The 22,160-nt window shown below is 36.7% G+C and overlaps 1 protein-coding gene across 1 annotated transcript in view; it reads left to right on the top strand.

Moving 5' to 3' along the window:
* The window catches only part of FBN2 (fibrillin 2), a 182,681-nt gene that overhangs the window by 122,677 nt on the left and 37,844 nt on the right, over positions 1–22,160 (top strand). The window contains exons 27-39 of the mRNA XM_067315389.1: positions 551–676; positions 1,239–1,364; positions 2,145–2,267; positions 2,402–2,527; positions 6,497–6,622; positions 7,501–7,623; positions 8,949–9,071; positions 10,818–10,943; positions 13,840–13,962; positions 14,351–14,473; positions 19,167–19,328; positions 20,381–20,449; positions 21,080–21,205. Of these exons, the coding sequence (XP_067171490.1) occupies positions 551–676; positions 1,239–1,364; positions 2,145–2,267; positions 2,402–2,527; positions 6,497–6,622; positions 7,501–7,623; positions 8,949–9,071; positions 10,818–10,943; positions 13,840–13,962; positions 14,351–14,473; positions 19,167–19,328; positions 20,381–20,449; positions 21,080–21,205 (1,602 nt within the window). The remainder of the gene's footprint in view (positions 1–550; positions 677–1,238; positions 1,365–2,144; positions 2,268–2,401; positions 2,528–6,496; positions 6,623–7,500; positions 7,624–8,948; positions 9,072–10,817; positions 10,944–13,839; positions 13,963–14,350; positions 14,474–19,166; positions 19,329–20,380; positions 20,450–21,079; positions 21,206–22,160) is intronic.

Here is a 22,160-nt window from a genome sequence, read left to right on the forward strand (position 1 = left end):
ACTATAGTGTTAGCTCTTTTTGTCTGTTTTGAGTCAAATACTCAAATTTCCATTATAAGTTGTAGCAAAACTGTTTCTCAACCACATATCCACATATGTGGTAGTTATCAAATGGAAAAGCTGTTTGGTTAAAAGTTTACAAGCACATCTCTATTACCTGCATCCACAGTGAACAATGGCAATACATGCATAAATGGGCTTATAGTTGCCTTAAGAAGCTACTTTTTTGAAAATTACATCATATTAATACATCATTCTAAATGGTAACCAACTAAATAAATGCTGTCTTTTCTGGTTTCCTATTTCTCTTAGAATATTGAGTTCTGAATGATGAATTTCTGTTTTTGCTTGAGGGGAAAAACTTCTTTAGAGTCTAATAATGCATACTTTTTTTGTTTGCATTGTTATGCAGCATAAGGAAAGGAAGAGCATTGCTTCAATGCTTTTATTTGTGATCTCCAGATTTTGAGTCACTTACAATGAGAATTGCTTTTCCCATTGTTGCTCCTTAGTAATGGTTCTGTACTTGTTTATCATGGTTTCTTTTTAGATATTGATGAATGCGAACGCAACCCTCTGTTGTGTAGGGGTGGCACATGTGTGAACACAGACGGCAGTTTTCAATGTGACTGTCCTTTGGGACATGAGCTGTCACCATCACGTGAGGAATGCATAGGTGAGTTTCTAGTAAGAATAGCAGTTTTCAGCTTTCTGAGAAGAGCAGTCATTTGTGCTGTGGAAGCTTCTTGTCACTGGCAAGAATGAGGCCTCAGGAATATCCGATACAAATTCATGCTCCTCCTTTATGTGAGTACCTTCAAATTAAAACTTTATAACAGATCCTGGAAAATCTCCAGTGCCCTCAGTACTGTTGACTTCAAAGAGGAGTATTTTATGAGGGCCCTTGGGGGTTGTTAAGCAGCTCAGAGGACTATACCACTCATGTTGGCAACTTTCAATTAAAAACAGTGGACTGTAGTTACGTGAACTATTTCTGAGAGGGTCTGTGAAGTTAATGTTCACAGACAAGAAACGCAGAAAATAAGCCTTTTGTCACTGGCTTAAATGTGCTATTCAGACATCCATACCTTGGCTGAACATGCTAAGGACAAGAAATTGTAACCACGTGGAAGCCACTGGTTTAAAATGTTATCACTCACCCTCATTTCTCTGGTGTTAGTGTAGTTAGAGTCTGCCTTCTGAATGATAAGAAATTGTTATGAACGATTCTTTTCCAGATGTAAATGAATGCTCATTAAGTGACAGTCTCTGCAGAAATGGCAAGTGTGTGAACATGATTGGAACATACCAGTGTTCCTGTAACTCTGGATACCAGGCCACTCCGGACAGACAAGGCTGCATTGGCAAGTGCTGTATACCTTCACCTATGTGTTTTTATTTCAACATGTATTTTTTCATCTATCCTTGTTTTCATTTCATTTCATTTCATAATTTCCTTCTGAAATGAAACAGAACCATCTTCTACTATTAGGCATATCATGAACTGTCAGGGACGCCTCTTCAAAAGTATTGAGAAGGCATGAAAAAATTGTTGTTCTATTGAACTCTGTAGAACGTTTTGAGGAAAAAATACTCTTATACTGCTTCATTAAAATTAAGAGCTTGAGCTAACATGCAGAAAATGTTGTTCAATTTCTTGATCAAAGCAACAAAGAGCCCCATGCATTGCTAGTTTTTCTTTCACTTCTTCTCCTTACTGCATACATTTCTAAAATCCTAGACTAAGTTATGACAGCTGTCAGCACATTGACAAAAAGAAGAGAGAGCGTGGGCAGTTTATTTGTTGGCTTTGTTTATTTTTTGCAAAACTATAAATCTGTACTACATGTCAAGCTTTCACAAAGCCTTAATTTCTCAAGGGCTTTTCTTTCCACATGCTGTCTTTTACTTTTCTACTTCTTTTACATTACTAGTAATACATAGCAACAAAATCAACAACTGAAAGGTAACCACTTGCTCCCACAGATAAAAATGCAGTTGAAATAGGGAAGGCTGAATAAAGTGTAAATCAGAGACTGTAGAATGAGAATAAAAATTAAAAATCACATTGCTGATAAACTGGTTCATCTGCTAAGTAAAATGACAGAATTGCTAAATAACCTAGTACTGATGTTATTTCCCAGATATTGATGAGTGTATGATAATGAATGGAGGCTGTGACACCCACTGCACTAACTCAGAAGGCAGCTATGAATGTAGCTGCAGTGATGGCTATGCTCTAATGCCAGATGTCAGGACATGTGCAGGTAGGTTTTAATATCTTTATGAGACTTCATTAAAAAATAAAAGTTCAAGAATCATCTTTCCGCTAATGTGAATATAGTATTCTTTCAGCCGATTCCTACTAGTGTGACAGTATTATTATCTGCTTTTATTCCAGATATTGATGAATGTGAAAACAATCCAGATATCTGTGATGGTGGACAGTGTACTAATATTCCAGGGGAGTATCGCTGTCTCTGTTACGATGGATTTATGGCTTCTATGGACATGAAAACTTGTATTGGTAAGTAGCTGCATGTACCAAATCTGGTTTAGCTGTAAAAACTGTGCAGCTAATGTTTTAAGATTTTATGCTGAAACCCTGAAAGCAGGTTTAAGCTGTGTATGTAAATTACAGAAAACAAAAGATCTGTAGACTTTCCTTGCCTATCAGTATAGATGTTAGGAAGGATCCGTAAGGATGTTAGGACTCATCCATAAGGATGAGCCAAATCATGGAATTCCAAAAATAGAAGTGATTTAATCACAACTGTATAATTTCTATAAAGCATCACTACTAAAAAGAGATTATTTGGTTGCCCTGGCTTTTTCTTCTGTCTTTTGTAAATTTTTTAGTGTGTCCCCTCACCTACTAAAACTTGAGTGAGTGATTACAAAGGAAATTGAAATGAAAAGTATTTCCTCAGCTTAATCTGATCTATTTAGTTTATCTTGGTGTTTACATTTTATACAAAATTTCATATATTTTATATTTTAAGTTTGGCCATACTAACAAAATCATTTTCTATATTTTGAACATCTGTCAAACAAACCTTTCATTACTCATTTTACACATGTGCATACACAGACGCACATGCTCCGAGGAGAACTAGTTGAAGGAAATGCTGAGCAAAGCTGTCCTGACCTGTTTGTGGCTCCTTTCCTTCGGAGTTGAATCTGAGCTTTTCTTTCACTTTCAAGGCATTCCAGGTTCTTGCTTTCGGTTTGGGCTCATGCTCCATGTTTACCTAACCAACTTGAAAGTTAGAACTGACCTTTTCAATGAGTTTTTCACATTCGCCATGTTAGTTACTATAAAATGAGCTAAGCTGTTTTCATTTCATACACAACTGCTTTTAACTGTTCTTCTCTTGGAAAATAAAAACTAAAATCTAAAGTTAGAATCTACAGTGAGGAAGTGTGAATTTCTGCCATATATGTAATTGTTTTTCTTGCTAACAGCACCATCCAGTTTGTCAAAAAGCCTTTGCAGTTCATTAAAGTTTCTTCCTGGAACTAACACTACTTTCATCAAAGTGCTTGCATTTTTTCTGTAGAATTATTTGCAATATTTTGTATTTATTTGATAACATGCAAAATTAGATGCTCTTTGCTGTTTAACTGGTGTAAAATCTGAGCTTTTTGAAGAAAGTCAAAACATTGACATAGGTATAACTGATGATAAGACCATGCCTTAAGTACCAGTTTTTAATCAGATCTGTAATTATAATCTGTTAGCTCTCAAAGTAGGTAGATGCTGGAATTTTGTTAAAGCTGTGTAATATAATTGCAAGCTTATACTGAAGATTCAGCATGCAGTATAGGAATCTAAAACACAGCTTTGGTACAAACTATATTATCTTGCTGTAGGAGAGCTTTTCTTCCTAAAGGAAAGTTTTCATCCTATATGCAACACTTGGTGACCTGGGAAGAACAGGGAGCCATCAGCAGCAAACTTATCTCACTCTTGAAGCTGCAGTCTTCATCAAAGCAGCAAGTGCTGAGCAGTCACACTGTTGAGGTGTCTGGGAAGGGAGTCTGGCACAAGAGCACTTCTGCAGTTGTGATATGCCTGTCTTTCCTTGTCACTTTTTTTTTTTCCTTTTATGGTTGTAGAACAACTTTTCTGGTTGTGGCTTATGACTTGTTGTTTCAGCAAGGGTCTTTCCCCCCACCCCCGTAGCCTGACTTCTCCTTGAATGTTGCCCTTGTGGTAGCTTTCCATTTTTGTATGTGCCAGAGAGCTCCAGGTTTTGGTGCATTTCTTTCTTATGCTTCTGCTCTTCACCTCTTTCCCAAATTGACTCAGCAGCACAGTTAGGACAACAGTACTTGACCTTTCCTTTCATTCACTTCAGCTTTGAGGGACAGACTGTGAGCATTTTGATTTTTTCTCCCCTCTTGAAATTTCTTTCACCTCCTTTCACAGTCAGAGTGCGTGTGTGTGTGTGTTTGTTTTGTCAGCAAGGAATTATAACGCGCTTGGGATCATTAATAAAGATCATCTTCTAGCTACCCATTTTCCAAAGGCAGAGCAGAGTGATAAATACAGGTCTGTGGTAAAGAGCTGCCTATAGTCAATAGGCAAACACTCTCGGAAACATAAATGGAAGCACCATAGCTAGTCTCAAAATATGATCTTTCACTCCAATAAGAAAAGGGGCTGGAAGTTTCTCAGTTGTGTTAGGAGTCCCATGTCTGACTGTCTAGTTCTGATGTTTCCAGTGAGATTCTGGAAGAAGCAGGTCAATCCTTATGTCCCAGGGGAGTCTCAGCAGAGCAGAACTACAGGGGTAAGCCTGCAGCTCCCCAGAAGCTGAGGAGATTTAGAGCATGGAAGCTTCTGCCTGCCTCCTACTGTCACAACTGAATATATTAGGAAATTAGAGATTGTTGTCATGTGAGTGTTTAGAAGACTGACAAATCAGGCCAGTTTTAAATTGTGAAATTAAATTTTACTGAATTCACTCATTAATAACACACTAATGGTCAGTTCTTACACGCTATTGATCATTATCACCACATATGCAAAACTCTGAGTCTTTAACAATCATATTCTAAATTAGCTGTAAGCGTACAGTACCATGGAGATGATGCCATGTGGTTAGCATTGATGTCTGCAGGCTTTAGTGGTTCTTGGTTGCAAAGGTCAAGGTGATCAGGCTTGAGAGCACATTGATGAGAAAAGTTAGAACTGAAGTGTGCTTATCTTCTTTCTTCTCTGATTTTCCTCGCCTATGTTTTTCCTCTCTATTGCCCCCTTCCCAAAAAGGGCAGTCCCCTGTGCTCCATATAGGGCTTATCTCTTTTTCTTGTCTTGCCAGTCATTCTTCTAGTGTATTCGGGAGGATTTCCTGCCTATTTGCAGTCCCTTGTGCTTATCTTGTCCTTACTCCAACAAGTTTTGTTACTTGAATGCCTCCTGCGTGTAGCTACACCCTTCATTCTTTGCACTTTTGATGGTCACATTGCTCATGCCGTTATACAGTATGGTGCCTAGCCATGACATTGCAGTGGTACAGAGTACTTAAATTTGGTTGCTAGTTACGCTATTTTAGTATGCTTTTATTGGGTTTTAAAGCAAGATAACATTAATTATATCCTGATTACACTTTTGATTTATAGGTGTCACAAGCCTCTGTTTCGGCCACATTACTGTATACATGCCATTTTACCACACTCAAACAACTGCAAACACCAGAAATGCCTTCTTGTTCACAGTACAGCAACTCTCTTGATTGTCATAGCATGATATTATTATTTAATGTCATTCTGAGGGCTCTATGAAAATATTGGATAGTGTGTTTGAAAAGTCCTTGGGTCATGTGGCCTCACTGTAATATGACTAAGAACACATTTGTATAAAATTGCTCAGTTAGTTGCTTGACAGTTATCTGATTTTAATTATTCTTCTGCCAGCTTCGTTATTACACAAGATTTATTGTCTTTTATGTATTGAATTCTAATAAAAACCTGCCTTGCTTTACTGATTTTTATTTCTCTGTTTAGCTTTGTCTAATCAGAGGCATCAAACATATGTATGTATCATTAATTGTAAATAGTGAACAAATTGTACAAACTGAAGCCTGTTGATATTTTGAAGTACAGAAAAAGTAATCAATTTACCAAATACATGCTTATTTGGAGGAAAATTGTAGCTATTATGCTGGAGACGTTATTTTTAAAAAAAACATAGACTGTGTCTTCTAGGAAGTAATTGACTTCCTAGTCTAATAATTAGCATTTCAATCTAATTAGAAGAATATTGAGGTGATTGGACTGTAGATTCATCCTTACTTGTTTTTCTTTTATTTGAAAGAATACAGAGTGGAATGGCTGAAACATATTACAATGAAGAAGAATAAATGCCATGTGTCAGAGGGGTGGAGGACACTTCTGATGTTTTCACTTAGTAAAGCTATTCCAAAAAGACAAAGTGTGCTGTTAAAAGACAGTAATGTTCAGCTAACAATGAAATTACGTGTGCTTACAGATGTGAACGAATGTGATTTGAATTCCAACATCTGTATGTTTGGGGAGTGTGAAAACACTAAAGGCTCCTTCATTTGTCACTGTCAGCTAGGATATTCAGTCAAGAAAGGAACCACTGGATGCACAGGTAAAGCATTTTTCCAACATATATGTCATAGTGTGCACATATCTTCTTTTGGCTTTCACGTAAAATATATGCACAAGTGTTCACAGACAAATGAGAGGTTGTTATCTGTACATATGTATATAAAATAATTTGACTGTATTACGTATGTCTGCTGACATGTATTCAGGAGTTTGGAAAGGTATGCTCCTTGACCACTATCGATGTGATATTAGAAGTCCTTTAGGTAATTGTAATTTTACAGGCAAAGCTTTTATCAGTATAGGACAGGGGAATACCTGTGGTACCAAATGCAGTTTGAGTGGGTACAGCTGCATTTGTGTTAGAAGTATTTTATCAGTACTCCTGTACTGATGGAAAAAAAGCATTTCTCATGCATAAATATGAATACAGTCGAGTTAATGTAACTCAGAAAGAACTCATCTGTCAACTAAAGCTGCAGGAATTGACCTATAGTCTAAGAACAGGACAAAAGGAAAAAAAGTAGAAGAATGAAAAAGAAACAAGATGATGGAAGATGGTGGAAGAAGTGCCTGTGTATGCAAGGTCTCACCACATTTTTACATGTGTCAAGATCAGCCTATATTAATGTGTCTGAAAGACAGCTTTAATTTCACACTAAGAAGCAGTTATATGAAAGCAAACTAATTTTAGCATGTTTACGAAGAACAAAAATGAAAATATAATTCCCACTATTTTTTGTTTATAATAGAAAGTAACTTGCTGTAAACTGTTACGCAGTCTTGTAATTTGTTTTTTAAACGAGTGTAAAACTCTTCAGTGGAAATAACTGACATGTCCAAGGAACATCATTTGTAATATTCCAGTGCTCCTATGTATTGGTATTGAGCTTTACTAATCAGTTTATTTTGTGATTGTAGATGTGGATGAGTGTGAAATTGGTGCTCACAACTGTGACATGCATGCCTCATGTGTCAATGTACCTGGAAGTTTCAAATGTAGTTGCAGAGAGGGATGGGTTGGAAACGGCAACAAATGTATTGGTAAGTGTGTAAAAAAAATTAAGCTTTTCTCTTTTTTTAGTCCGAAGCATGCAATGTGACCATGTGATTACAAAGTAGTAGTCTTTTACCTACCACACACTATTGATAAGAGAGGTAAATAAGTTCTTTATATTTCAGGGGATTGCTTTTTTTAAAGAAAGAATTGGTTTTGTCTCAGAGGCATGTCTGTCTAACATCTTACTGAATTAAATATATATTTTACAAAGTATATATACAGCTGCTAGAATGCGCAAAATACAAAGTTCAGTTAAAAATAAAATAGATTTTGTTTTGTGATTTCCTGCCAGTAAGTTATTACTTCTGTCGTTTAATACTATTTTTGTAAACATCTTGTAATATATCTAGTCACATATTTTAGGCAGAACATTTTGGGGTCTATGGAAGAAGAATTTCGCATAAGAATTAGGCTTTATTGGTATGGTATGTAAAAGATAAAGTACTGTATTATGGGATTTCATTGCAGGCCTAAGATTTTTAAGCCATGTCTGAGGAAAAAAAGGAAAGGCTCCATGATCTTTATTATTATTATTTTATTAAAGAGATGTGAGGTACTACTGAAAAGGACCCACTTCAAGGAGAAAAATCTGAAAGGTGTTTCTAGCAGAATCTTCATAGTTAGACTAGTTGCTGGATATAGTATGTTATTTCAGAAGACCTCTTTACAAATGGGTGTGGATTTACTGGTCAAAGGGTAAAAGAAACCATAAGGTAACCCATAGCACAAGCTAGTGTGAGAAGTGGTCCTGAGTCACCTGCCATGCACCGGCATGACTGCTTCCATCAGATCAAGCTGCAGATGCCCTTCAGGGGCAGGAGAAGCTCTTTTCTTGATCAAAAGTAGCATCCATTCAAGTTGATGAGAAAGCTTACATTGACTTTCATAGACCTGGGGTTAGGCTGCTTGTGAATGATTTTATTAATTGATAAGACTCACCAAACGCTTGACAGCTTTTCACCCTACCATATTTCTTTCTTTATTTTTAACTCATTTTGGTTCCAAGTTCTTTAACAAGATATTAACATTCAAGTAATGGTATCAGCATTTACTCTAATGAATCAGCTGAATACCATCTGTTGCTTGGAAATATTTTCTCCAAGCCTGTACAATATGGAAGACATTTTAAAGGAAGAAATTTTAATATGAAATCGTTGTGTATTAACCAAGTATTTTTTCATGAGAATTTATTGCATCTGTGGGGACATAAATCATCTTTGCATTTTGGCCTTTCAGCTTGACAGTTCCTTGTAAGCAAAGTTTATTAACTGCTCTGTTATTATTTGCATTCTTTTGCCCCGACGTACAGACCTTGATGAATGCTCCAATGGGACTCACCAGTGCAGTGTGAACGCTCAGTGCGTGAACATGCCGGGGTCATACCGCTGCGCTTGTGCAGGGGGTTTCACAGGGGATGGATTTACTTGTTCTGGTAAGAAGTTTCTGTAAAACCTGATTTGTCACTGATTGTTTCTGTTGTTAGAAAGCTTTGCAAAATTAGATCCAACTCCAAAGTGCAAGAGAAAAATGGTAAGAGCATCTTTCAAGGTGAGGATTCTTCCTATATGCTGTGGAAATACTAATGAAGGCACCTGACACCTCTTTTGATTTGTATGCCAAACTGGGCTGATATGGTGGGTAAAGCTCCTGTCTGCTCCTTCCTCCTCCTCCTCTTCCCCCCAGTGAGCTGGTGCATATGCCGCTTTCAACAGCAGGTTCTCCAGCCAAGAACACAAAGCTCCTGCTCTCTGTTTGCTATGACTCCTGTCCTGTAGACAGGGTCTGTTTTTGGCAGGGAAGTCAGCATCTGTTTTCCCCTCACTATGTTAGTTAGAACAGGTTTTAATCATTAACATAGGATTTAAAAAAAATATACAGTTGAAAATATTGCCCATTATCTCTGCACTTAAATTTGGTGGTAGCTGTTCACTATTTAAGAATGAATTTTGTTTAGCACGCAGCAAGTCATTCAAAATAACCTGAAGTGTTATACCAGTTTGTACTGGTTTATTTAAGATACAAATGCTTGTGCACTGAGTTACTGTGTTTTTTATCGCTTGTGGAGCAGAGATGCAACAATGTCTCTGCTCTTGAGTTCTAACATGTTCTGTTATGTGGTCAGCACATTTGATGGTTTGGGGGGGTGCATGCTAATGATATCAAAACACCTAGGAAGTAATTTCAGTGCACTTGTTGGCTAACTAGCAAATTTTAGGTCAAAATTAATTTACATCTAAAATAGACACAGTTTTCTCTCTGATTAATATTGTCAGGTTTTTACTGCAGAAGTAGGATTTTCAAATATTGTTTATCTATTCTAAATTGGGGGGTTAATAAACAAGAACTTTCATCCCTGCTATTGACATACTATGTTTTCAGATTTTATTCTGCTTTAAAAAGGTCAGACTGGATAGTAGGTATTGAGTAATAAAATGAAGAAAGCATATTGAATACTTTCTTTTGAATACTCTTTTTGGACTATTGGAAGTATATTTGACGCAATTATGAGTATTTATGATGACTGCAGTGTAGTATCCCTTCCCTATTCATTGTGATATTTATAGCTGTCAAAAAACTTAGAAAACTCTAAACAAGCCATGCCATTTTAAAGGACTTATGTTCAAAGAAATAATTGCAGAAAACATAAGATAAAAATCTCTTTGGGGCATACTACAAGTCCTAGCAGTGTGCAAATAGTATTTGTACACATAATGTTTATAAGATTCTCAAGCAATATTGCCTAAAATACATACAAAAATAATTTTCTACACATGGTTCATGTCAGAAATGTGCTTTTCGAATGTGTTTTTGTCAAAGCAGTGTAGCAATATATACCGTAAACAAAGTTTTTACTTTGTAAGGAAAGCATTCAAACTTATTTTTCAAAGCTCACATTCGTGAATCTGAAAACCTTGCATTGATTCAATATTTTTAAAATCTATTGATGGAAGGAAAAGTAAGGAATCTTAACAGGGTAAAAAGAGTCATTTTGGAAATAGCATTATATTTGTTTTTCTGCATTCTTTCAATTTACTCCATCTTCAGGTGTATGGTATTTAGTGTATTTTGGTTTATATCAACAATACTTAGCAGTAGTGTTGATTTGAATGGCAGGATAAAAATAATTATATTTTGCTAGTAAAATATGTAGCGTTGAAAAAATTTCTCTCTCTCATAGATGTTGATGAGTGCGCAGAAAATGTTAATCTGTGTGAAAATGGACAGTGTTTGAATGTCCCTGGTGCATACCGTTGCGAGTGCGAGATGGGCTTCACTCCAGCTTTGGACAGCAAATCTTGCCAAGGTAAGTCACCAGCACTTCAAGCTCGTTTTCTGAGTTTGGATTGGCTGCTGTAAAGGAAACCGCAGGAAGTGTTGGAAGGACGTCAACCTGGAAGCAGAATACTCAGCACATGCTTCACATATAAAAGCAATTTCTTCAAGCAAGGATTATTTTGCAGTGTGAATTATGTTGAAGGTAGCTTTCATCTCTTCATGAAGTTTTCCTGGCCTTGGTCCAAAAATCCCAGAGTAGAGGTTTGGCTCAGTAATTTTGTTTTTTTAACCATTTCTCTTATTTTTGTCACTAGTGAATAGTGTGTGGAAAATACTGTGCTCATCACTATTTTATTTAATGTGTTTACATAGGAAGTATAAACTGCATTGAGTGACCTCATTTTTAAATAAATGTTTTCAGGAAATTGGAAGTAGGCAAATCACTGCTGTACTTAATGAGTTTGTAACACTCCTTAAAAAGTATACTTGAGCTTTTTTATCATCATCCTTTCTCTCTCAGTATTGTACTGTATTATCTGAAACAGAGAAGAAATGATGCTCTTTCTAGTCCAATTCAGTTTCTGTTCCCTGTTGTGTTCTTACTGTCTTTTTTTTTGTTGCAGTTTAATATAAAACAATTGCTTTTTAAACTAAGTCTTTTTAACTGATGCTGCAAAGCCTTTTAATTTATTTCATCTTTAATTAGGAAACCTCATAACCTCTTCAGAAATTTCAATTCTTGATGAGACATTAAAAACAGATTCCAAAATGTACTCTCTAAAATTCAGTTTGTAACTTGGCATGTTCAAACAAACATGCATGTGTGTGCATGAATCAGCTTTCTAAGAGGAGCAGCATTGCAGAGGCTTCTGAAAAATCAGCTGTGCAAGTCTTCTGGTCAGACCTACTGTAGTTATCAAGTATTGTTAATTGTCTGATTTAGTGAATTTCTCAGTGCAGCTCATTTAGCCATTTTATAATCACGCGAATAAATAAAAATCCCCCCCAAATATATCAGTCAATCAGTATTTTGAAAAATAAAAGATTCTAATTCTTGTGACAGCAGTGAACCAACATTCAGTTAGTCCATAGTGATGCTCTGAAAGATAAATTGGCGAATTTGGGGAAAAATCTTGGTGTATTGCTGTAATTTCAACAGAAATCTGAAAGCAATCTTTAGATTAAATTATGCTGTAGGAAAACTAGAAGACTTGGGTGCTCAATACCAATGTATATTTAAAAAATAAAAGGGAATATAGTAATTTGTCCTATCAGTGGTGACTCCTGGGCTGATTTCTGTAATGAAGGAATAAAATCCAAAGCTTGGAATTGATGCAATAATTATGATGTAATTAGTGATCCAGTTTCTTCTGAAATGTCCTTGGAATTTCAATACACTAGCTTCACAATGATATAGTCCTTTCCATAACTTTATAAAGCATCATCTTAACACAGTTTATGTTTATGACCTGATTTAGAGGTCATTCCTTGGCTGTACTCCACAGGTACTTAGAAACCTTCCTCTAATTTCCACTTTAAATTTATTCAGGACCATTGGATTTTAGGCCCTTATCTTAAATCTAATTTTTCCTTTACTCAAATAATTATTCCCCTTCCCCCCCAAGAGTTACCGATTTTTGTAATGTTCCTATAAAGAGGCATTATATCACTTCACAAGCTTTGGTTAGGGCAAGCAAGCCAAGCTCACAATAGATATTTCATTACTCATTTTAATATCCTTTTTTACACCTGTTCCAGTTTTAGTTCATCATTCTTGAACAGAAAACTGTACACAGTATTCCAAATGACATTTTATCTGTGCTTGGTAAAATGACACTAATTCTTTCCTGTCTTTTCTAAAAATAGCTTGCGAATGCACGCTAGAACTTCATTAGTCTTTTGCACAGCTGCTTTATTTTGGCGACTTGCAGGTCTTGCAGTCAGACAGTACCTCCAGACTTTTTTCCTCTTATGTTACTTACCTTCAACTTGAAGTCATTTATAGTCTGTCTCTGAAAACATGAGTGTTCACTCTGTCCTGTTACATTTAACTCCCCTTCTAGCACTGTAGTTGAAAAGGTTATTTTTTTTTAATATTATTTGGACTCTGTCAGCATCTTTCAATTTTATTTCATCTTCAGTTTTCACAAGCATACAACCAGTCCTTTACATGCATTTTAGCCCAATGAAACAAGACTACATATTAGTGTTGCACCATTGTGTTTTTGTACTGGGATACTTTTTGCTTAGCATCCAGTGTAGTTAAACCACAAAAGATGTACATAAATGTAGCACTGATTTACTCTTGTTTACCCATTCTATATTGAAGTTGTTTTAATGTAGGCTTGATAAAATCACAGGTAATTCTTATTCCCTCTATTCCCTTCACCTATATTCCCTTTCCAAGGAGATACAAGTAACTAAGGACACCTAGTTCGTCTCCTTCTTCTAAACACACTTCTTCTCCCTGGAAATAGTATTTTGAAAATCTTACATGCCTTTACTAATAAGCGCTGCAAACTGAACTAGCAAGTGACTGGTCCCTTTGTTACACTTCAGTCTGCTTAATGCACGTTTTGAAAGGGACTTACTGGCTTTTTGATTTAACTTTCATTTGGAGACCTGAGAATTCAGTTTTCCTATTGTTACTTTGCATATTAAATACAAATTATGAAAAGTTTATTGGATCAGGTGAAGTTTATTACATCAGGTAAAACAGGAATATGTAATGAGCAACATTAAGAATGCCTCACAAATCCCCAACTACAACTTTCTAAACAAAAACTAGTGATTACTCACAGATGTTACATCTGATGGGGTTTTCATGAGTTACATGTGTCTTTATTTGCACTTAGCAATACAACACTATCACAATACTGTTATGGTAACGATATGCAACTTACTGTTTTGATATATTCCTTCAGATATCGATGAATGCTCCTTTCAGAATATATGTGTATTTGGTACCTGCAATAACCTACCAGGAATGTTTCATTGCATCTGTGATGATGGCTATGAACTAGATAGAACTGGGGGAAACTGTACAGGTATGTTTCTTCTATTCAGAAATATGTCAAGACTTCAGTATTTTTTTAATTGTATCAAGTTAATTGAAAAATGAGATAATAAAACGTGCATTTTGTTCTCTTACAACAGTACATACTGTGTATTCTTTCTCCACTAAACAAGCCGTGTTTATAATTGCATAGTTTGGGGAAAAGTAAAGAATGGAATAAAAATAATGGTTTCTTAGATAATGCAGCTGTATAAAGGTTATTTCTAAATGTTTGATAAATTGTTAGTGGTTCTTTCCTTCAATATCAGCTAGAAATAACTTGCATTTGAAATGTTCTTGTACATTTGGTCCTAAAAAGTAAAATGATTCCTCTTTTCTGTCCAGTGAACAGATTTATAAATGTAGCCTTCCTATTTTAGATATTGATGAATGTGCTGATCCCATTAACTGTGTTAATGGTCTCTGTGTAAATACTCCTGGGAGGTATGAATGTAACTGCCCTCCAGATTTCCAGCTGAATCCCACTGGAGTGGGTTGTGTGGGTAAGTGAAAACTACCTGAAGTATTACTATAGAAATTGCATGAAGAAGCCTGTGGGATGGATGCTAGATGTATTAGACATGGATAATTTGGCCTCTTTTCAAAGCCAAGGGGACCGTATTGATGCAAATGAGGATAGCAGGATTCAAGAATTATATTTTCACATGCTGCATATGCTGTCGTGTAGTCTTTGAGAGATGGATTTAGCTATTTTAACTGCTTAATGGTGTTTATAGTTTCTTTAAAATACATCTTTTTTTATCTGCCCAAACGTATTATTTGTGTTACTGGTTCCATTTTCCTGACAGTCAACAATTCTCATTTTAATAATTGGATTTTTAAATCCCAGACTTGCCTTGATTTATGCTTTTTCTGAGATAGATGGTCAATGTTTGGTTCACCGTTTAGCTTAAATCTAAACTTGAATTAAAACTGCTTGTGGCAGCTGTTTGGCTGGAATCAAGCTACGAAAGATGCAGTTCACTGTAGTTTTTGTAATACCCTCTGGCTTATGCAGGCTTAAAGTGAATTTTCATTACTTTTTTACCCTTGCCACTTGAGATAGAAGGACTGTCATGTGATTACAGTATATACTAGCAGTCAGTCTGTGTTGGGGAAGGGAGGATTGAGAAGAGGGGCTGTGACTCAGCTATAACGCTTTGCATCTCTGACCCTGTGTGCGACTACTTGGAAAACAGCCTTTTTATTTTATTGTCTTGGAAGGCTCAGGCTCTGCTAAGTTTGCACTTAGATCTTCATCCGTTTTCTAAATGTTTACAATATTAATATAGTGTGATGGCAAATAAATACATTCTAAGCAAAGCGTTTGTGAAAAAAAAATTTCCTTCAGAACAGATTTTACTGTTCATCTTTTCCGTATTTCTCTATTTTCTGTCTTTGTATATTCTCTGTTGCTTCTGTAGATGCCAGAAGCAGGTCCCATTTGAGACTTTCAGATATCCACAGTCTTGACCAATTTATTCTAAAATTTTAAGCTGAAATTTTTAAAGAAGAAGTTATGTAATCTATTGCCATTAAACTGGAAATCTGTTTCTGTCTCCTGTAGACTCTTCTGAAAATGCCTGCCTCAATAACTTTCTCCTATGGTTGCAGTCTGACTTAAGCATTTGGCTTTGCCTCAACTGAAGACTCAGTTGAAGCACTGAAATCCTGCCTCTTGGGCTCTGCTTCTGCAGCATGTAATGTTCAAATCCTGGTTCTTTCCTACCAGATGCTGTCTCTGCTCAGTCCTGCAAGCCCTGAACCATGACCAAGGTTTTAAGTTAGCTTGAAAGAAGCTTGTGAGAATGGATTTCCCTACTGCTAGCCAACTTCTGTTTTGCTAAATAATGAGGATTCGGGTTGGAACTCTACTTTGGGACCAGCTGTCCCAAAAACATTTTGGGCAGGAGTCCCAGGTTTCCCCAAGGAAGCACTCCACAGTGCAGGGGACCCCCCTCAAGGGTAAATATAGCAAATCTAGAACCCCAAATGACAGTGAGCTCCCTCTCCAAAGAAAAAATGTTTAATAAGAAGGGGTCAAACTATTAAGAGTAGTATTTGACCTTTAATAAGAAAGGTCAAAACTTCTTTGACCATTCTGCATTTCTGTCCAGAGGAAATATTTTAAGAGCTCTGTCTCCTCTACAAAAAAACTGTTTTGTTTTTCACCAGCAGCAGAGAGAGATAGTATGGGAAACGGGCGTGCTGGGGTCGATGCCACTCCAATGCAGCTGTACTGGTTCTCATTCTAGAGGTGGTACAGTTTGGCGTCTACTTGACTGACTTACGCAGTCCCAGGAGGTCTGTGGTTCCATTTGCTTATGATCCATTGCAGTCTCAGGACTGCAAGTCCAAATTGCATCTTTACTGGCAATGAAATTTGTGCCGCTTGCTGGTCCTAAATGCTGACGGGTGGAGTGCCAACTGCCAGGGCAATTGGGGTGCTGTAGGTGGTGCACCAGAGCAGAAATTCAGCCTTGCTTCCAGCAGGAGGGAGATGTCTCTGAAGTCACCACTTGTGCACAGCGTGTACCTTGACTCCAAGCAAAGCCAATTTGCACAAAAGCAAACTCACACCACCAACGGTTCCTCCCACGCGCCGTATTGTTAATGTAGATGTACTTTTAGAGCTGGCTACAGCGATGCTGTATAAATGTAGTGTTAGTGGAACTCATTTCTATGCCCGTGAACACAGGAGGAACATGGTAAAATCTTACACAGTTTTCACTGTAAGCCTGTAGTCACTTGGAAGATAAAACACAGAGGCTAGTAGACCTCACCAAGAGAAAGGAAAGTTTCTTGCTTCTGGAATGCACAAGTTGTGCTGAAAAAATGTTCCAGAAACTACTTCTCAGAGGACAGCAGCTTCTGGTTCTCTTCAGTCGCACTATCTCTTGCATGCTTGAGCAAACAAGGAGGAGGAATTTAAATTCCATTTCCTCTCAGAAGTAACAGAAATATTGTCCTTGGCAAAGAAGAACATGGTGCCTTGTCAAGACAGTTCATGCGAAGAGCAAACTGAAACCTAAAACCCGTGACAGACTCAGTATCACTATTCAGCTAGAGAATTTCATGCCCTGCATTCTTTCCAATGACTATCATCTCCTTTTGTTTTTAATGGGCCTGGGGTCTTAGGCTGAAGCCATCTTCCAAAATGGTCATTGTTTTTCACTTTTCTCAAGGAGGATGAAGCCATATCTCTTCCTGGCTTCTCTTAAAAAGGCAGGTGTCTTGTGCTATCACAAATGGAGAGGAGCATGCCGTTCCTCTGAGACCAAGAGGAGCTGGGTATCTGCAGAGTAACCACATTGGCGTTGTTTCAGCTGAAGTCCCCAGTGAGAACAACAGGGCGGGCCCACTAAGAAAAGGCATGCTTGTAACACCGTATTATTTTTCAGCCTTAACAAATTGTAAAACTTGCCTTTATTGCCAGTAATCTTCTAAAAAAATAAAAGAAACAAGACTGCAAGCCTAATATATGCTGGTCAGTGATGTCAGGCAAATGTTGTCTCTAGGGAGTTTAAGATATCCTGCTTGAAGTTTTTTCTTTTCTATCAGAGGCTCAGAGGTACAAAATAAGTAGTTGTGCCTTTGCTGCTCAATTCTTAATCAAGTGTTTTAGCTCTACCTCAGTGACCATTTATGTTGAGATATGGAAATTTGTTGAAGAATATCTGGGGCATAGAATATCAGGAACATACTACAGTACTATTTTGTAATCTCTACTACAGAGCTAATACACTCCTAAAACTGTGCAGAAAAATTCACCCAAAACTTGTCTATTAGTGCTTAAATTTCAGTATATTTAAATTATTTGGGAAGTTTGAAGATTTCCTATTGATTGATTTCAAGAGTGTTTAGAACAAAAATTCAGTCCGAAAATTTATTTGAAGTTGTGTTTTTATGCCATACTTGCTTAACTAACCAAGCTGAAATGGTGGACCTCGAGAACAACCAATTCTTAGTAATCAAGAATTTTCTTTAAGTTTTTTTTTTATATATAGATATGTCCCAAACCCCAGCATAATTTAAAAGTCCATGTTATATCAAGTCATTTGTAAAGCTCCGAAGATTTCAAAAGTATGAAATACCCACGTTTATCATACTCTGTTCATCTCATTCCATATAAAATTCTAAGGATGTAGTGTCTGGTCCTTGCTGCAGGCCATAAGTTAAAAATGTCATATTTCTTGGTAAAATATGTATTTGGGAAATCATTCAAAAATCACTTATAAGTTTCCTAGTTCTTTCAAAACTGCAGAAGTGTTTTGAAGAAAATATGCAGAAAGATACTTACACCTTTAGACAATGAATATATCAAATTTTTCTGGAGTGAGTTTCTGCTCTTCTGTAGAGGCATCCTTCAATAGCAAGTTATTTCATAGGCATGCTCTTTAAAATTACAAAGTTAATATTGAGGAAATTAGTGTTTCTCTTATTGGACTGGAATAATAATATAATAATCATTTATTTATCATTTCCTTCCATGTATTTAGAAGTCACTGCTAGTTGTTTTTCATTTATAAAGAATGAAGAGATAATCTGTGCAGGAGAAAATCCCTAGCTTTACTTCTCTTAGTAAATTCCCTGCTCATTCTACCAATGCCAGCAGTTGTCTGAATGACTAAGTTACAGTTTGAGTGAACTAATAAACAAATTTTCCTCAAAGCTACTGCACATTTCAATCATTTAGAACACTTGCTTCAATACTAATAATTTTTGGAGAATTTCTTTGAATGTGGAAGAACTCTTCCAGTTACTTGATAGATGGGACTTCATTCTATAATTCCACAGAAAAATGTTTTTAAATTCCCAAAGGAAGTCATAGCCTAGTCACAAACAAGATATGGAGAAGAACTACTAACAGATAACTACAGCAAGATTTCTGGTATTTTCTGGATTAAAAGATTGGGAAGAGTAAAAGTGCTACATTAGAGTACGGTGTGACTCCTTAAACCCCCTTTGAACTGTTCTGTAGCTGTTTAGGAGAGTGAGGCTGTTGCTTCACCCTGCCATCTCACTAAATCGGTAGCTATCAGTGTACGTGAGCATTTTCAGCTTGCCAATGACTTTAAAAGAATGACATAATCTTGGTTTCCTGCTTTTAGATGTGGAACTTTAAAACGAATGCCTGATGTTCCTTTGTCCAGAACACTGGATACAGCTGTGTAATCCTCTGTCTTTTATATGTAGATAATCGTGTTGGCAATTGCTACCTGAAGTATGGCCCACGAGGGGATGGGAGCCTATCCTGCAATACAGAAATTGGAGTTGGAGTCAGTCGTTCCTCATGCTGCTGCTCTTTGGGAAAGGCGTGGGGAAACCCCTGTGAGACTTGTCCCCCCGTAAACAGCAGTAAGGAAATGTTCTTCCTTTTTTTTTCTTCCTTATATAGAAAATGCTAACAAGAAATGAAAAAGTATTTGAAATCTTTTACTGTATTACTATAAATTTATCATTAAAGGAACTGCTGAATTACTTCACAAGGTTGTGTTCTGGCACAGTTGTTAGGGGGAGATGCAGAGGGTTTGGACTTGAGTCTTCCGTGACTCACCTGGAGCTTGTTCTCACGCTATAGAAATCAGTGGGAGCTTTAGAAGGTGCTTCCCATTGGACCAGGCTCCTGCACTGTGGGTAACTTTGGGCACATCATTTTACTTTGCTTGGCTTTACTTTTCTCTCCGGGGCAGGGGGGAAGGTATTTGCTGATTTTTTTTTTAAGTGCTGATGTGCCTTAGGAATCTGAGTAGAGTACATGTGTCTGTTAGGAATTTTTGTCAGCTCTGAGTTGGTAGGGAAATAAATTAATAGTGCTTAGAACGAGAGTCATGCCTTTAATCTGGAGAACTGCAGTAGTTCACAAAGGAGAGTTAAAACTTTTGGGTAACTATTTCTAAATCACTCTTAAGTACTTTCAAAAATGTTACCCAGTGATACTTACCACCTCTGTAGACACTTGAAGTTCTTTGAATGAATAATGCAACAGAAATATTAAGCGTGTTATGTTTAATAATGTCATAATAGCATGAATTCCAATTTTAACACTCATATATTGTAGAAAGAAATTTTATATTAAAAAGCTAATCAAAACCCAAAGCAGAGGATATATAAATGCCTTTATACAGGCACAGTATGCAGAAAGCAACCTTCTCCCTTCCTATGAGAATATCCCAGTTATGATATTCTTTTAAGCAGGGCTCTCAATCTTACCTTTATTTTCTGCAGAGGCTAATGCACTTGCTTTAGACACTGTGAATAGGCTAATGAGGGTAGAATGCCAACGAGTAGACGGAAAAAGAAGCATTAGAAACACAAATGGAATTTTAATTTCTGAAAGTGTGTTTCTAGTATTAGCATTTTATTCTTCACATAACTAATATTCTCTCTTTTGTCATATTTTAATTCAGCAGAATATAATACTCTTTGTCCCGGAGGGGAAGGATTTAGACCAAATCCCATCACTATTATTTTAGAAGGTGAGTTCATCCTAAACGATTAAGATGTTTGGCAATAAACAAAGTGCCGTCTTTGGAAAGTCTACACAGAAACTAAATTATGAAGAAGTTGTTACATTTACTGCAAAGCAAAACCCCTGTATTAATGTGAATTAAACAACATGATGAAAAGGATTATTGTAAAAGAACCTCGAAAAAGTCCAACAATATTTCAGTAGGAAAATAAACTATTGCATACCTTTTGTGTGCCTGCTTCCTTGAATTGGCCTTTGAAATTGGCCTCTGAAGAATAAGTCATTTATGAAAATTATAGCTTATCAGTGGAAGGTTTAAGTTTCAGGAAGTATTCATTGGACAAAGAAACTCTGGTTCCAATGTGTGTGCAGGAATGAGAAATTAGATGCCAAATTCCTGTAAACAGTAATGGAAGTTGAACTCCATGTGCTCATCAAGCTGAAATGTGCTCCAGAAAAGCTAGCTGCATGCTACAGAATGAACATCTCATCCATGCTTTCATGAACTGCAATTTAGAGGCAAAAAAAATCCATGTGACAGTTAGAAGATGCTAGTTGATAAGATTTCAGGGGAGTACTTAGTCTCTTGTTTTTCTTCATTCTGGAATGAAAATACGGCTTTTTCTCTGTTTTTCAGACATTGATGAATGTCAGGAGTTGCCAGGTCTCTGCCAAGGCGGAAATTGCATCAATACGTTTGGCAGCTTCCAGTGTGAATGTCCAAAAGGCTACTACCTCAGTGAAGAGACAAGAATCTGTGAAGGTTGAGTCCCTTAAAACTTTCTTCTCTAACACAGTGCAGTTACTCTGAAAAAAATGGCTTTTTTAGCCTTAAATCCATAAAGTGGATATGATACCCCCACTCTTTTCTAAAATCATCTCTAAAATCACTGGTCTTTAGCCTTAGTGATATGATTTAGACAAACCTTGAAATGTTACATTTGAACATACTAATATTTCTTTTTATATACTAGATCTCAGGTAGGTATGTTCAGTTAAGGTAAGGTGGTATTCATGATTTCTGGGTTCTCATTTCAATACCTAATGTTGCCTGCTAGTTTCATGAGGCTTCTGCTGTTGTAAATGAGAGAAGCTGCCCTCTCCATGGCAGTTCAGAGTAGCAGCTTAATTTATGCAGCGCTGGTGTAAAGTTAATAGTGTGTGTAATTTCTGTCTTCCCTTTCTCTTTGAGGATTGTCATGAATGTTAGGTCCAAAAAATGGAAGTAGCAAATAACCTATTTTAGAATGTTGTAAGGCAGCTTTCCATTCTTAATTCATTTTGGCAGAAAGAAATGTCTTCTTTTGAAACAAAACGTGTGAATTCTGTGGCTTTGCTAAGCTTTGGTGAAGAAAACAGACAAAACTGGGTTTGCAGTTAAATTGTTTATAAATGGGGGGAAAAAGGCTAATGTGCCAAATAACTGAAAAAAGGACCAGGACTAGAGCAGCAAGGTTATGTAGTTCCTCAGCTTGCCTGTTTCTAAGTAGTGTATTTAAAACATATACATATTTTGCTTCCCATATGGGAAGTGGAAGTGAATTTTAAAGGGAGTTGTAAAAGAAAAAACAGCCATTTTCTCAGTGGAGCAGAGAACACATTAACAGAATTGAAAAGTGACAGTGACATTCCTGTGGAAAGAGCGCCCTACTGAGATAAGGGCTCACACCTTCTCTGGAGCTGATGGGGCACAAGGTGATCCAGTTTCACTGGTACCT

The sequence above is a fragment of the Apteryx mantelli genome, chromosome Z (assembly GCF_036417845.1).
Source record: "Apteryx mantelli isolate bAptMan1 chromosome Z, bAptMan1.hap1, whole genome shotgun sequence".
NCBI classification, from domain to species: domain Eukaryota; kingdom Metazoa; phylum Chordata; class Aves; order Apterygiformes; family Apterygidae; genus Apteryx; species Apteryx mantelli.